The sequence below is a fragment of the Calidris pugnax genome, unplaced genomic scaffold (genome assembly GCF_001431845.1).
Source record: "Calidris pugnax isolate Ruff unplaced genomic scaffold, ASM143184v1 scaffold425, whole genome shotgun sequence".
Lineage (NCBI taxonomy): Eukaryota > Metazoa > Chordata > Aves > Charadriiformes > Scolopacidae > Calidris > Calidris pugnax.
In genome coordinates, this window is record NW_015091137.1 from 848078 (window position 1) to 863280 (window position 15203).

At 48.3% G+C, this 15203-nt stretch overlaps 1 protein-coding gene across 3 annotated transcripts; it reads left to right on the forward strand.

Annotated features, from left to right (window-relative positions):
- The first annotated feature begins 2087 nt into the window (after positions 1 to 2087).
- On the forward strand, positions 2088 to 14732 carry NCLN (nicalin). 3 transcript variants are annotated; one of them, XM_014958631.1, is made up of 16 exons: positions 2088 to 2311; positions 5241 to 5431; positions 5639 to 5783; positions 6405 to 6499; positions 6732 to 6812; positions 7023 to 7126; positions 7524 to 7612; positions 7786 to 7925; positions 8335 to 8513; positions 8722 to 8809; positions 8907 to 8945; positions 9062 to 9225; positions 9768 to 9821; positions 9912 to 9990; positions 10615 to 10714; positions 13630 to 14732. In XM_014958631.1, the coding sequence occupies exons 1-15, from the start codon at positions 2131 to 2133 to the stop codon at positions 10672 to 10674; spliced, it is 1689 nt and encodes a 562-aa protein (XP_014814117.1). In that variant the 5' UTR covers positions 2088 to 2130; the 3' UTR covers positions 10675 to 10714; positions 13630 to 14732. The 3 variants fall into 3 exon arrangements, with proteins under 3 accessions (XP_014814117.1, XP_014814115.1, XP_014814118.1); XM_014958629.1 differs by having other exon boundaries at positions 10615 to 14732; XM_014958632.1 differs by having other exon boundaries at positions 9065 to 9225; positions 10615 to 14732.
- Positions 14733 to 15203: the final 471 nt, after the last annotated feature.

Consider the following 15203-nt stretch of genomic DNA (forward strand, 5'->3'; position numbering starts at 1 on the left):
CTCCAGGACTGGACACAGTGCTCCAGGTGGGGTCTCACCAGAGCAGAGTAGAGGGACAGAATTACCTCCCTGGACCTGCTGGCCATGCTTCACACCCCACCAGACTGGGATGTCGCCGCAGTGTGGGTGCGGCACAGGGACAGACATTGCTCCTAGGATGGGAGTGAAGGATATGGGCACATTTTGGGATTGATGCTCTGCTGAGACAATTGCTGTGCCTAAGTGATAAGAGGACTCTGTTCTGCATGTGCATGTATATAGATGTTGTACCTGCCCATATGAGAGCGTTTGGCCCCAGGACGCAGGGTGGATATCCCCAGCCAGACTGTCTCCCAACCCTTGGGGATCAGGCTGGGCTGGCAGTGCTGCCACTGTGTGTCATACAGGGCTGGAGGTGACACTTGAGTCTTCTGAAGTTTACAGCCTCCTGGAACTGCTGTGATGGGCACAGCTGCTGGCAAAGAGTGCAGGATTACAGTCTTGGTGTCTTGCCAGCGAGTCAAGAACAACTGGATTTGCAAGTGCAAGTGTGTGCAGCTGTGTGGCAGCTCAGAGGCCCCCAGCCAGCAACCAAGTGCCCACCAGCCAGAGAACGGCAGAGGGCTGCAGCACCAGCCCAGTCCCTCACTGGGCTGCAGAGACCAGGCAAACGCTGTGACGGTGCTCACAGCGCTGGCAGCGAGAAGAGCTCTGCTGTGCTTCTGGGTATGGGGCTGCACCCGCAGTGGCAGCCCTGGCACTGCCACAGGAGGCACCCGCAGTCACTGGGGAGCCTGGTCCAACCCAGCACGGCAGAGCTACCTGCTCCCATCCAGCTGAACCCCTCAGGCAACGTACACCCGTAGAGCAGGGGGGTGGCAGTGCTGTGGCCTCCCAGAGAAGGGAGGTCGTGCTCCAGCAAATGTGCCAAGTTCTAAGGTCCCCACACAGGGGGAGGTGCCCACAAAGGTTGAGCAGCAGCTTCTAAATGGTTTTGCATTCTATTGTCTCTGGTGGGGTTTGACTCACTCATGAGCAGAAGCAGCAGGAATTGTTTCCTCTTCCTTTTTGGGCTGAAAAGGCTACATCCTTCCAGAAACCTTTCCAAAAACAGTGTTTGCAACAGAACAGATTTACAGGCATCATTTTAACAGCCTGCAGCAGAGTCAAGAGGCAAGAGTTGGGGGAGCCTGCCCCAAGCCTTTCTGAAGTTCAGCGCAGCCAGGGGAAGAATGGAGGGGTCTGATCCCAGCACATTTGCTCTAAACGCTGCCACATTTGGAGAAGGGGGTCGTCAATGCTCTGCTAGGGAAATGTTCTGAGGGTCTCTGCCTCCCTGTGAGCTGGGCAGCACCAACAGCAAAGAAGGTCCCTCAGAACCCCAGGAGCTCACAGCAGTCACATATGGATTGTCCTTGTTGCCCCAGGGCCGAGCACTGCTCTGCTCTGCCCTACCAAGTGAAAAATCAGAGCAGCGCCCAAACGCCTCCTCTCACCACCCGGGGAGGCTGAAGCCACCCGAGCGCTGGGGAGGAGAAGCTTCTCAGGAGGTAAAACCTGCCATCCTGGCCCCTCGGGAGGCGGTGCCGAGCTCACGGCCTGTTTGGTTTGCAATAAATCGAGATGATAAGAAACCCCCTGTTTGATTTGCCATGATTTTATCTTCCTTGCGGCTCCCGCAGGCGGGGGCCTTCCCCGCGGCAGTCGGGAGGGCTGACGCGGCCACGGGCCAGTGCGGGGAGATGGGGCCGGGCCGGAGCCCGCTCGCCGCGGGGCCTCGCGGCTGCCCTTCCGTGTCCAAGCGTGCCGGTGGGTGCAGGCGTTCCCCGAACGGTCCCTCTCCGGGGATCACTCCGCTCTGCTCTGTTCCGTTCCGTCCCGTCCCCGGATGCCGCGCTGGGCCCCGACCCGCCGGTCCCGGTCCGAGGGACGCGCGCAAGGCCGCGGCGAAGTGCAGCGGCCCCTGCCGGCCAGGCAGGGCAGCGACGCCCCTGCACGGGCGGCCGCGACTACAGCTCCCAGCGCCCACCGCGGGGCCGCGCGAACTACAGCTCCCGGCAGCCTGCAGGGGTGCGTGTCGCTTCGTGCGCGCGTCGCCGCGTCGTGCGTGCCGGGGGAGCAGGCCGCAGCGGCGGGGTGGAGGCCGCGGCGATGCTGGAGGAGGCGGGCGAGGTGCTGGAGTCGGTGCTGAAGGCCTCGTGCCTGCCGCTCAGCTTCCTGCTCTTCGTGCCCGCCGTGCTGCTGCTCCTGGGCCCGCCGCCCGCCGCCGAGGCCGCCCACGAGTTCACGGTCTACCGCATGCAGCAGTACGAGCTGGGCGGGCAGCCCTACGGTAAGAGGCTGCACGGTCCCGCCGGGCTCGGTTCGGCCAGCGGCCTGCGCCAGACCTCGGTTCTGCGGGAGGGCGAATGCTGGCAGAGGCCCCCTTCAGGGCCAGTAGGGCCCTGCGAAGAGACTCGACCCCGGGAGAGGCGCCCAGGGTAGGCCGCAAAACCGCAGGCGGCCCGGGGAGGGCGGCCCAGCCCAGGGGAAGCTGCCGGAAAGTTCAGAGTCCTGGGAGGCTGCAGCCGGGACCCGGTCCGGGCCCTGACCCAGGGGAGGCTGCGGGCAGGCCCCATCCGGCTGAGTTTTATTGCCCAGCCTCAGTAGGAGCAGGAAGATGCCAAGAGCTCCCACATGGCAACCTAGAGATGGCCAAGCACCCTGCTGTGTCCTTGCAAACTCCTGTCTTCGGACTAAATTCCCAGGGCTTTAAGTAGTCCAGGTGCAGCCCTTCTGCATACTGGGGAGCTTGATCACGAGATCAGTTTTGTTCTTTTGCCTCTGGCTCCTTTATTGACAGGTTGGTTCTATTTCACTTTTCAGCTTCTCCTTCAGTCTTAATTAGCAGTGTCTATTGCTCCAGTGTCTCCTCGTTTGAGAGTCCTTTCTTTTACAGCGCTTCCTGTATATTACAATTGACCTCCAGTTCCTCTGTTCTCTTGCTTCCAGGCTGCCGATTGTGCAACACCTTTCTTTAAGTCAGAAACACAACCTGTTCTGCGAATCATCAGTGTTGTAATCAGCCTCCACCCCCGTGTACTCACTAACCTGGAATCAAGTCTTGGTTCTGAGTTTTCAGTAGATATTTTATTCCAGATCAGGGCATGTCTTGTGTCTGTGAGTGATTCTTCCCGCTGTCTCTTTTGTGGCCTAAGTTTCAAGCTTATGTTAAAGGTCTGGCATTACAGCACCGCCTTTATTCTGTACTGTCCATGAGATGTGGTCTCTAGATCTTTCAGATCTTCATAAGATCAAACATCAGTAGAAGTTCTAAAATGCCAGCTATGCCTGCACACTTTGTAAACACTACAAGAGCTGCTGGTGGCTTCTGAAGATCTGCAGTTATTTCTGGGCTCTTCCATCACAGAGTCTCAAAACATATCTACATCTTGAGACCCCTTGTTGAGGAACCTTGTTAGATCCAAAGTAGGTGCTCTTGTGGGGGTATTAAGCTATCTTTTTTCTCAAGCAGTGGTAAGTCTTTGTTGGCAGCCCTAATGGGGGCAGCAGACATGTTTCATCTGGTTTTGACTTTGGTTGCCTGAGTGTTCTCTCTAGCTGAGTGCTCACAACATAGTTTGTGAACTCTTGAAAACCACATGTTTTTTTAATGCTTGCAAATTATATTTCATGCTGTCTCTTTTTCTGGAGCCTTTTTGCTCAGTGGATTATGTGTTTCCCTTGTTCCTTGCCAGCCCCATTGGGTAGCTGATATTCCTGTTCCATGTGTTTACTGAGGCCAGGTGTCCTTCAGGATCATAGCTATTTGTTGTTCCAGGTTCTCACATTCTTTTCTAAAAAGGCTAAATAGAGATTGCTGCTGAGCCTTTCCTTGCAGGGTGGAGAAGAATTTTTTGTCAACATCAGTCATAGAGCAATTAAAGAACAAACCTGGACTTCCTCTAATACTTTTAGAATAGAGTTCTTTAGGTTGTAAATGAACAATTATTAACCAGCTCTTTATAGAGAAACTACAGAAAATCAGCTTGTCTTGCCCTGCTGTCAGAAAATACTATTGGGTCCACTCTGCTTAGATATCAGAGGGTTGTGCTGGGAGCAGAGCTCTGGATCCACACTTTGGTATGTTTACATGTTATTGTTCTGGGAATGATGTAGGGCTTATCCTCATTATGGGTTGTTTTTCTGTAACTGGGGGGAGAGGAGGCAGGGAGGTGCTGCTCTTTATATTTGTTTGTTATACAGTGTAAGAGCTCCATGTGTGTAGTTTAGATTGTGCCTTAACTCTGTTTCTGGTGTATGGCCCTCACTGATACTATGCAGTGGAAGTGCAGATTTTTCTTGTTTAGGTGATTTGACCTTTGACGAGACCAAACTAATGTTAGAGTTAAGTTAAGCTAGGTTTAAATCTAACCTTTAGCAATGCTCCTATTTGGCATAGGCTGAGATGCCTTCTGGTGCACATTGCTCCTTCCCTGGCTGTGTGAGGACCCAGCATGATGAAGTCTTCAATGTAGGTGCTAGAGTTATAGAAGAAAAAATTGGATTTGGAGGATTACAAATTGTAAGGTGGATTTGAATGTCTCTGTACAAGATGTCCTTATCGTCCTCCCTTGGAGAACGCTGGAGCTGCTGGCAAGCCTCCAAACTGTTGTTCTCCCAAGGATTGCATTTTAATGTGGGAGATTTAATATGCTGAAACTGAGAGTAGGAGAGAGCGAGCAGTTAGAAGCAGCATGCTCGTTTGTAAGTTTCTTAGCCCCAGAAACATCCCAGTGGGTGAGCTAGAACACCCTGTTGGACATGGGGTAGCCTTGTGTACTTTCACAAAGTGGCTCTGCACAGCTTGCATCCTCTGACTGTGTATGCAGTCCTGCAGCTGGAGGATGCGTAGCAAGAGGCCAGGCTTTCTCCAGTTCTGTTGCAGTCTGCAGGTACTAGGTGCAGATGAGCAAACAGGTAGCCTGTGTGGTTGTGGTGGGGAGGAAGACTGGAAAGTGGTCAAAGCTGTGCAGTGCTGGAGTAAGGGGAGCCTGGCAGGACGTGGCTCCACAGATGTTGCTCTGATGGGTGCAAGGAGAAAACACACGTCTCTGCTCCTTCTTGGATGGGAGGAAGGGGTGACCTTAGCTTTCTGCAAGTCCTGGCTGCTCTGAAGTTTATCAGACTGTCACCAAGACTGTTCTGAGAGGGAGCTAGGATCAAGCAAATGGGATGTGAAGAAATCACTTACAAAACCTCTTGCTGTTCTCTCCTCACAGGGACTAGGAGTGCAGTGCTTAACACAGAAGCCCGCACTGTAGAAGCAGACGTCCTGAGCCGCCGCTGCGTCATGATGCGGCTGGTGGATTTCTCCTATGAGCAGTACCAGAAGGCTCTCCGCCAGTCTGCTGGTGCTGTGGTGATCATTCTGCCACGGTCTATCTCTTCTGTCCCCCAGGATGTTGTAAGGGTAAAAAAAGGTTCCCTTTCTCTTTTGACGAGAGATGTATTTGAGAGGGAGAGAAGGTTGCTGCAGGACTGAAAACTCCTGTTGTAATGCACAACAAATCATACTCTAAATTTAAAACCTACCTTTCTTTCTCTGCTTTGGTTAATTTTTTTCTGCTCTCTTCCATGTTTAGCAGATGCTAAGTTTGTGTCTCACTTAAATCCTCAGCAATTCATGGAGATAGAGCCGGAAATGCTTGCTATGGAAACCATTGTGCCAGTCTACTTTGCAGTGGAAGATGAAGAGCTGCTGTCTATCTATGAACAAACACGGGCTGCTTCTGCATCGCAGGGTTCTGCTTCAGCTGCAGAAGGTGAGTTCTAACAAGTCGGGGAAAGGTTTAGAGGAAGACATGCCTGATCCCACCTCTGGGAGCAGTCTGCTGTGTCAGTGTGCACCATGAACCAGTGTTCTGTTGCCTTCATGTTTATTCTGATTTTGTTCAAGTGCTTTGAGATTTAATAGAAGGAAAACAGACTAAGAGAACTACTTGACTATATTTGGGCATAGAGTTGCTTGGAGTTGACTTCTCAGCTTCACACTGTTGGAAGTAACATAGCAAAACTCAGGTTAAAATCAACATTGAAAATGTTAAGTGACTACAGTGTGTTCTTAAAAGCTGAAGAGTTTTGTCTGACCCCAAGTTAGTTCAGTGCTTACACGTATTCCCCTGTGAATAACTTTACTGTTTTACTGACCTTGTTGCTCATGATTAACTTTAAGGACTGCTGAAGAAAAGCTTTTGGTTTAGCCAGCTCAAAATATTGGGATTTCAGGACAGAACAAAAATGTGTGGTCACCAGGATTTTGTGTCAATGGGTAAACACAAGAAACAAGTGAGAAGGCTTGGGCTCTCCAAAGCTCAGTTAGCAAGGGAAATAAAGGGATGAAACTTCCCCTGGTGAACTTTTTTTCCTTCTTCTTTTTGTCCTAGTTCTGCTGCACACGGCAACTGCTAATGGCTTCCAGATGGTGACCAGCGGAGCTCAAAGCAAAGCTATCAATGACTGGCTCATACCCAGTGTGGAGGTGAGTTGTGTGTGAATTCAAACTGGCAACATTGATGGGATGCTTTCTTTTATTGGGACTTCACCAGACATTTGGACTGATGGGAGAAGTCAGGGGAGTCTTGGCCACACAAGTATCTGAATTCCACGGCACTGAGGCTGCTGCAGACTCCATAGGTGTGCAGAAGTCAGGCTGTCTTTGTACAGGCGCACAAGAGGCAATGCTGAGTGACACCCATCTCTTCCCTCTGCAGGGAAGACTGACGGGACTGGGTGGAGAAGACCTGCCCACTGTTGTGATAGTTGCTCACTATGATTCTTTTGGAGTGGCTCCAGTGAGTATTCTTTCTTCCTACAGCTCTTTGTTCATGTCTGTGTGTTCCTGTCTTTTTTTCCCATGTGGCCTCTGCCCCTATGTTTTTTCTTCTCCCTAAAGATGTGTAGTTGTAAGTGGAGCATGGTGGTATGCTATCTTGAAGGCTGTTCTGGTATGTGAGAATAAGTATAGAGTTGTCACCTTGTCTCTGTCCCACTTTGTCCTGCAGTGGCTGTCACATGGTGCTGACTCCAATGGCAGTGGTATCTCAGTGCTACTGGAACTAGCCAGGCTGTTTTCCCGGCTCTACACCTACAGACGTACCCATGCTGGGTAAGAAACTGGCTGATTTTTGGTTGAATGTGTATAGCTGCGATCAGATAAGAAGGGCTTTTGCTCCAGACCTGTAGAGGTCATTTACTTCCCTTGCTCTCTTTTGTTTCCTTCAACTGCTGTTAAAGGCCAAGCTCCTTCCTTTGGTTTCTTTGCTGTAGCTCTGCTCAGGCTTGGGGAGAAGTTGGGGGAATGATGTGGGAGGTGGATTCCATCCTCAAGCACTGGGAACTCTCCCTTTTACCCCATTCTGCGGTTACCTTAGTATGTGGCATGTAGGAAGCATTTGTTAATGGACAGTTTGCATTGAATATCAGGTGCTAGCTGTTGTGGTTTTACCACACTTTCAAGGCTGAGTAAGAGAGTTCTGTAACGCTTTTCTGTCTTTGATGGGCAGGTATAACTTGCTGTTCTTTGCATCTGGAGGTGGCAAGTTTAATTATCAAGGAACCAAGCGGTGGCTGGAAGACAATTTGGACCACACTGGTGAGTACGGGGCTGGTGTTTCAGCATGTTCTGTGGCAAGGTCTCTGTTAATATGATTAAGTGTCTACTATGTCAGCCTTCCTGTGAGAATCTCCTTGTGTAGGCCTTGTGGTTTTGGGATGGAAATCCTAAAACAAAATACAGCAATAAAGTTTTGGATTTTTCTGTTCCAGATTCCAGCCTGCTGCAAGACAACGTAGCATTTGTTCTCTGCCTTGATACTCTGGGCCGAGGCAATAGCCTTCATCTCCATGTCTCAAAGCCTCCCAAAGAGGGGACCTTGCAGCATGCATTTCTGAGAGAACTGGAAATGGTAATGAAAAGCATTTTAGGTAGATGGAAACTTGGGACTTACTGTGGGGAGCTGCAGCTCTCCAAGAGAGGAAGAAGGATGTGAAGAAAGGATGTGCCGTTGAAATATTTAATGTATTGTTTACAGACACTTGATTTGAAGTGCAGATAAATCCTCATGCCACAGTCCCAAATGAAGCAGACTAGATCTGCTGCGTTTTCCCTGGCACTTCCTTATGGCTTGTTGCTTGCAAAAGCTACCCGGTAGTGGCATTAAAACACCTTTTTAATGGCAGTAAGTGCACCTTACAGGTAGAAATGTATTTACCTTCTGGAACACAAAAAAATTTGGTCTAGGTGGACTTAGCAGTACAAGATGGGACTATGCAGTGGGCAGCGTGACACCCTGGATGGCTTGTCCTTTTCTTCAGGTTGTTGCCAGCCAGTTCCCGGAGGTCAAGTTTTCCATGGTGCACAAGAAGATAAACTTGGCTGAGGACATGCTGGCTTGGGAGCACGAGCGTTTTGCTATCCGACGCTTGCCAGCATTCACCATCTCTCACCTGGAGAGCCACCGGGACAGCCTGCGCAACAGCATCATGGATAGGAGGTTAGAGGCCTTAGGGGAGGCTGCAGCTGGAATCCAGCCCATAAACACAAAGTGGCCTCATGACTGCTTGTGCTGTTCTGATGGTCAGAGGATGGGAGGAAAAACACTGGGATCTGGATTCAGGTTCATCTTTGATGCAGTGAAAAAGGGTGATTTCTAGAGGAAGCTGATCCCATTGACAAGTCCATAATCCCCTCTTTTGCTTTAGGGCACGAATAGACACTAAGGCACTAATCAGGAATACTAGGATCATTGCTGAGGCTTTGACAAGGGTCATCTACAACCTAACAGACAAGGTAAGAGCTGCCCATCGTGCAGTTCTAGACAGATTTGTCCTGCCCCGCCACGCTTGCTCTCACCAATAGCCTGAGGTTTGTTTTTTTTCCCTTGCAGGGAGCACCTGCGGATCTGCAGATCTTCACAGATCAGATGGTGAGCACAGTGGTTTTTTGTAGCCTGTGGGAAGAAGGAGTCAAGAGTCTGGGAGAGAGCTGTGGTCTCAGTGCGTGTGTGGTTGACTCTCTTTCTTTGGTGGTATTTTTCTGCAGCAGATCCAGCAGGAGCAACTGGAATCAGTAATGGATTGGCTGAGCAGTCAGCCCAGGGCTGCTCAGCTGATTGATAAAGACAGCACCTTCCTCAACACCTTAGAGTATTATATGGGTCGCTACCTGAAGGATGTCAAACAGCATCATGTAAAGGCAGACAAACGGTAAGAAAAGAGATGAATCTTGTCTCTGAGCTGTGGCTTCTCTGGCTTTTTGGCATGTAGCTGGAACTGGTTGCTCTTTCTGTTCTCCCAGAGAAAGCTCTTTACAATTTCTTACAGCGCAGTGACAAGTCCCAGCAGCTCCCTCTGTCTGAAGAGCTTGTTTTTTCACTGTTTTGGTTCCACCCTTCCCACTCTGAATGCCGCTTCTCTCTGAATGTAGGAAAAGACTGAGGTCCCCTTGAAAGCTGTCTTTAATTGCAAAAAGGCAGTTTCTGTCCTGTCTAATCTGCTTGAATTGAAGCAATTTAATGAACCCAGTGAGGCATCTTCCATGCGCCTCTTCTGAGACTGCTGAACAGCATGTGTTCTCAATTGTAGGAAAAGAAAGACTTGACACCTAAAATCAGTTCAGAACTGCTTTGCAAGGTGGTGGTGCGTATCTGTCTCTGGTTGGATGAACTCCTTGAGAACAGAAGTCTGAGCTGTCCTTACTACAGTGTCAAGAGTTGTAATACAATCTGAAGAATTTCTTCTTTTCACAGGGACCCTGAGTTTGTTTTCTATGACCAGTTGAAGCAGGTGATGAATGCTTACAGGTATGGAACTCCCTGGGGCATGTTGGGCTACTGTCTCACTCTGTGGCAGTTCCTGCTGTAGCAATTTCATGTGTTCAATCTTTATTGCAGGGTCAAGCCAGCGATCTTTGACCTGCTGCTGGCTGTCTGTATTGCAGCCTACCTTGGTGTTGCCTATGTTGCAGTGCAGGTAAGAGAAGAGAAGCAGGAGACAGTGTATTATTTTCCTCATGAATCATGTTAGCTACAGTAAATAGTGCTGAGACAGTCCCAGCTCCAAAGTTGGAACAGTAATTGCCACCCCACCCTAAAACTAGTGATCCAAAATGGCTGGCTGTTTTGATGTGTATGTTTTTGAGTATCTGTTGGCTGTGCTGAAAGCAATCTCTTGTTATTTTAGTGCAAAACTATTTTATGGAGCTCCTTCTCTTGGTCAAGGACATGCTCAACTCATTTGTTAAGCTGTTTCAGCTATTTTAACAGTGTCAGACTGAAACTTCTCAAGGTGTCTAAAATCTGCTGTAATGTCAAAGGTTTGCAGCTTGTAGTAAGTTAGGAGTGTTAGGAAATCCTTCCAGTATCTGAGCTTGGGATGCAGCTTAGACATGCATCTTCAGGGTTTTGGTATTTTTCCAATGAAATCATAAAGTCCTACTCTGTCTTCAGGATGAGAGTGCTAGTGGATGATCCAAACTAGGTATTGCATTTGCACATCAGTATTGTTTTAAGCCTTCTAGTAAGTTTTCTCTCTGTGTAGAACACAGTCATTTTATTAGAATTTGTAAGGACTCACTTATTTTCCTTCTGTTTCCAGCACTTTGGTCTCCTTTACAAGATGATACAGAGATTATCCCTTAAAACCAAGCAGCAGTGAAGCAATGAGTTATCACCCATACAGCAGCACTGAGCCATCGGTGAGCCCATCAGGAACCTCCTGCCTTCCAATGAATCCTGCTGTTTCTCTTCCTCTGTCTCCTCTTTGCTACTCTGTAGAGGGGAGGAAGGCAGAAAGAAAATGAAATTTTAATTCTTGTGCACCTTTTAAGTGCTTTTCTTCACCTTCCCCTGACTTGCACCGTGTCCGTTTTCCTTTGCTTTTTGGCAAGGGAGAGGCTCAGCAACTTCAGTAGGTCCTGCAGGTTGTTTAAACTGAGCAGCTTCTATGAGTGTAAAACCAAGTCCAGCACCTTCATGGACACATGCCATGCAGCCAGCTTGGAAGCTGAAACTACAGAGTAGAGTGATGTGTTATCTCTACCCAGCAAACAAGGACTCAGAGCAGTTGTTTGAAAGAAAAAAAGTGCATTTGCAAATTGAAGAGAACACTATTAGCATGGTTTTTTATGGCACCTCTTTGCTAAGTTCACTGCCTGGCTTTAGGAAAGTGTGCTGAGCACACAGTGTCTGCAGCATCATCTTGCATTTTGTTTAGACTGCCATAGCTCATTTCCTTTTAAGAGGTGCACTGTAAATGATCTTGACTGTTATTGACAGAATGAGGAAAGATTGTTAAAACGGGTTCCTAGCATTAGGGTTCTTACAGGTTCTCTCTTGTCTCTATTGGAGTATGTATTTTGCCGTGTACTTGATTTCTTTTAAAGTCTATGGTCCTTGGACAGTTGCCACCACTCTGTGCTAAACTCTTGCTTAGTTTTAAAGGGCTGTTCTACAGTCTGTTGCAACTGTTGCAGGACTCTGTTCTGTGCTATTCCATGTACTTAAACGAGCTGGTTATATTAATAGCAAGAACAACCCTGCTCCTGCTGAGCTCTGGTCTGTAATCCCTTTAGTCTTCATTCCTCAGTTTTCACTTCCAGATGGGTTCTGGATTTTGTGGTATTTTCCAATGTTCACCTGCATCTCAGGATCTCGTTTCACATTTTTCAGCTCTCTTATTTCTGGAAACACTCTTCCTGGCTGCACGTATGAGCAAGTTCCCAGAGTGCTTGTTGCTGTCCTTTCATGTGCTGCCACCAGTATGTATGAAGGAAGGCAGGTCATTTAGCCATAAAAAAGCGAAACAAAAGAAAACAAAAAAAAGTTTTATGAATGTCATTTTAAACATGGCTGTTTTGAGAACTGTACCTAAAACAGTGTATCTTGGAACACACAGTCTCTGTTGCTTTTATCCTTAAGTAAGCCCTATATTTAATTTGCCAATGCTTCTGGATGGAGAGAGCTGTGTAGTTGCCCAAAATACTTGCCAGTGCCGTGCAAAGATCAGGAGGGCCAGGTGACCAGTTGCTCAAGCTTGTCATCTTAATTCTGTCCTGAATTCACCATGCAAGGTAAGCAGGATACTTGTCACCACTTTCTGGTGAGAGCTGAATGCCCTTTCTGGGCAGTGTTGCACTTTGTTTACCCCCAAGTTCTTCTGGAAAATATATTAAGATACTGATTACAAGGCCTAAGCTAGTTGTAGTTCTAGAAGGTGTCCCGATCGATTACTACTGTCCTGCCACATAAGGTCTCTTCACAGGCCACAATGATTACCTTATTTTATACAATGACTACTTATATTTAAAACAGCATCTTTTACAGAGGCTGAAAGGCTTTTGTGGATTTGAACGAAGGTGTACCCTTTTTCGTATGCAAGGAAAGTTCGAGCTGTGCATCCTTGTCTGCACTACAGCTGCTGTGCAGGCACGTGTCAGAAACGGGGCTGTTGTGGACAGTCACTGTCTTTTGGATGGGGACCAAAGCACTGATTTCCATCCATCCGTTTGACTGTAGGCTCCTTCTTGTTGTACCCTTACCCCGGGATGTGTGCTTTCTGCTACTTTAGGTGTGTCGCGACTAGTTCTTTAAAGGGTCTTTTCCAGGAGAGCTGATGGCAGTGGCTTACTGTAATATCAGCAGCTGGCATGGTACCAACCACTCCTGAAATATCAGCCCTACAGGGAAACTTGCCTTTTTCTAATCTTTTGAGTCCTTATTTAAAATACGTCTCTGCATGCACTTGTGACACTCCTCTGCCAAATTAATGTATTATTACTTCAGAAATCGCTGGCGTGGCTGGAAGACGAGCCTTCATTGTTTTCCGCTGCCTTTTATGCTCTGCCCTTGGCCGCCCCGTTTGCTGTGCTCTGGGAAGGTGCGTGCTCTGGGCTGTGTGGGTTCAGAGCAGGCACAGTACAGTCGTGGAAGAGCTTCTCCTTAGGTTCTGGACGTCTGGAAGTAGTTTCAGAGGCTTCCAGCTGCATCATACATTTCTTGTGTGTTCCCTCCAATCCAGCAGGTTATTTAACCAGGCTTAATGAAATTCTGTTACTTTGCTGAGAAAAATTGGAAAAAAAAAATATTAGCAATCCAGCTGCAGCTTGACTTGATGCATGTAAAATTTGCAATTAGTGGGCAAGAGAAAACAAAACAGGCACAGATCATTCTTCCTTGCACTGCAGCCTCTCAACTTTTGGTCTTCCAGCTGAGAAGCTCAATGTTCAGAGTCAAAAACTTCTACCGAGGCAACCCAGCGTGGTTGTAGCTGTGTCCCTGTCAAGGTTGTAGCATTAAAGCAACCACTTTTCACTCCTTGTGGTCTCAGTAATAAACTGCTAACACTCCTGATGTGGCACCAGAAGCCAGTGGCAGCTTTGTAAAAGAAAGGTGGATAGAAGTAAATGAGGAGAGTTTGTAAACCTATTGCTATCTCCTGCTCAAGGGTAATTTGTCCTATAATCTGATTGGATGCATTATGTGTGTCTCTAGCTGGCTGCCATAGCAAGTAGTTTTTACTGCAGATACGGGTTTATGCTTTTGATCAAAGTGCACATGCACTGAAACATTATATACTCAAGTCTGAGATAGTCAAATTCCAACTTTCTCTTAGCTGGAACAGAGTGACCATCATGAGAGTGAACTCAGTTCCTGCATTGCTGTTTCCTTTGGGGAGTTGCAGAGAAGCTTGTAAGCAGACCCTGCTGTTCTGCGAGGTTTTGAAAAAAACAAGCGAAACGGTGCTGATCCATTCTGCAGCATGTCTGATCCATTCTGTCGCCAACAAGACACACAAAGGCAGAAATCCAGCAACTGTTCTGGAAAAATAAAAGTTCTCCACAATATTGCAGAAGAGCTCTGTGTAGCTGATTCTTGTTGCCACTATTTTTTACCTGTCCTTTTTATCAGGAGTTTCGCTGGCCTGGAAGGAAGAAGCAGGGAAAGCCTATGTCCGTATATACACAAGTGGCTGGCAGTTGATGCTTTTAGCCATAAAACAATTTTCTTTGCTCTCTTTACGTGCTGTCCTGGTGCTGTCAAGATCTGCAGCTCACAAAAATCAGGTTTCCCAACAGGATTTAAGCACTGAAGTTTTTCTTCTGTCCACTCCCACCCATGCAAGCACTAACATGTGTTACAACCCACTATACAATCTATTTAGACATTTAAAACCACAGATACCCAAAACTGTTGTGGGGCTTGGTTTTGGGGGGGGTTGTTTGCAAATCATGCACTCTCATGTTGTTTGTAGCACAAGCCAAAATACCAAGCGTCTCCTGCACTTGTGGCCAAGCTGGGTTTTATGTTGAAGAGCAGTTCGGTCTTGACTGACCAGCTGGAAATGCTGGGGGGGTGACTGTGTCTCAGTGAATTGGGCCTCCGGGTACCCATGTGTGGGCTCCGGCCCGCTCACTTTGATCTGTTTACTTCCCATTTGTAGGTATTGGATAGCAACTTCAAGGTATGATCTGGAATATTTGCAGCTCAGGATTTATCTAGCAATGTTAGCTCAATTATTTATCTCTTGTGTGTCCTAAAGAACAAATGTATGTTGAGGTGAATATTTAAAAGCTAATAGACAATTCAATGCAGTTGATTGACATAATTATTCTGACTATAAATGTAATAATATTTAAGTATTTTAACATTTTTCATTTCCTTATTTGTTTGTCCCTTTTCCCTTGGAAAAATAAACAGAGTGAGTAGGTAAACTAATTTGTTGTAGAACTATTTCCTGCTGGAAACTCAAAAACCGGGAATCTCCTTGCGTTACTTAAAGGAATAGACCCCCCGCAAAAAGGGAGAAAAAGCAGCTGTTTAAGAGCTTCTGTCGCCTCCGCTGTGGGGTCTGGAGTCAAATGGTGGGACAGAAAACATTTACAGACCCTGAGCAAGATCCCAGCACCTTGAGGTCGGAGGAACCCCCGGGAAACGCACCGGGATCTGAGGCTTCTCCTTGGCTTTCCAGCGCCTCCCGCCGACCCTCCGCCGTGCGCCGCGGGGGAGCCGGGTCCGGGGCTGCCTGCGGGAGGCCGGGGCGGCTGCTGCTGGGGCCCTGGAGCCACCGGCGAATCTGACAAGTCGCTGCCCGGCCGGTTCCCGGGCGGTTGGAGCACGGTCTGGTGCCCGCCGGCGGCAGAGCGCTGCCCCCCCCCACCCCATCGCGGCTCAGCCCGGCGGCGCGCG

Bases quoted from the DNA above. Each gene is read 5' to 3' on its own strand.
- NCLN (XM_014958629.1), top strand. From the start codon at position 2,131: ATGCTGGAGGAGGCGGGCGAGGTGCTGGAGTCGGTGCTGAAGGCCTCG. The intron at 2,312-5,240 runs GTAAGAGGCTGC...CTCTCCTCACAG, and splicing joins GCTGGGCGGGCAGCCCTACG to GGACTAGGAGTGCAGTGCTT. The intron at 9,991-10,614 runs GTAAGAGAAGAG...TTCTGTTTCCAG, and splicing joins TTGCCTATGTTGCAGTGCAG to CACTTTGGTCTCCTTTACAA.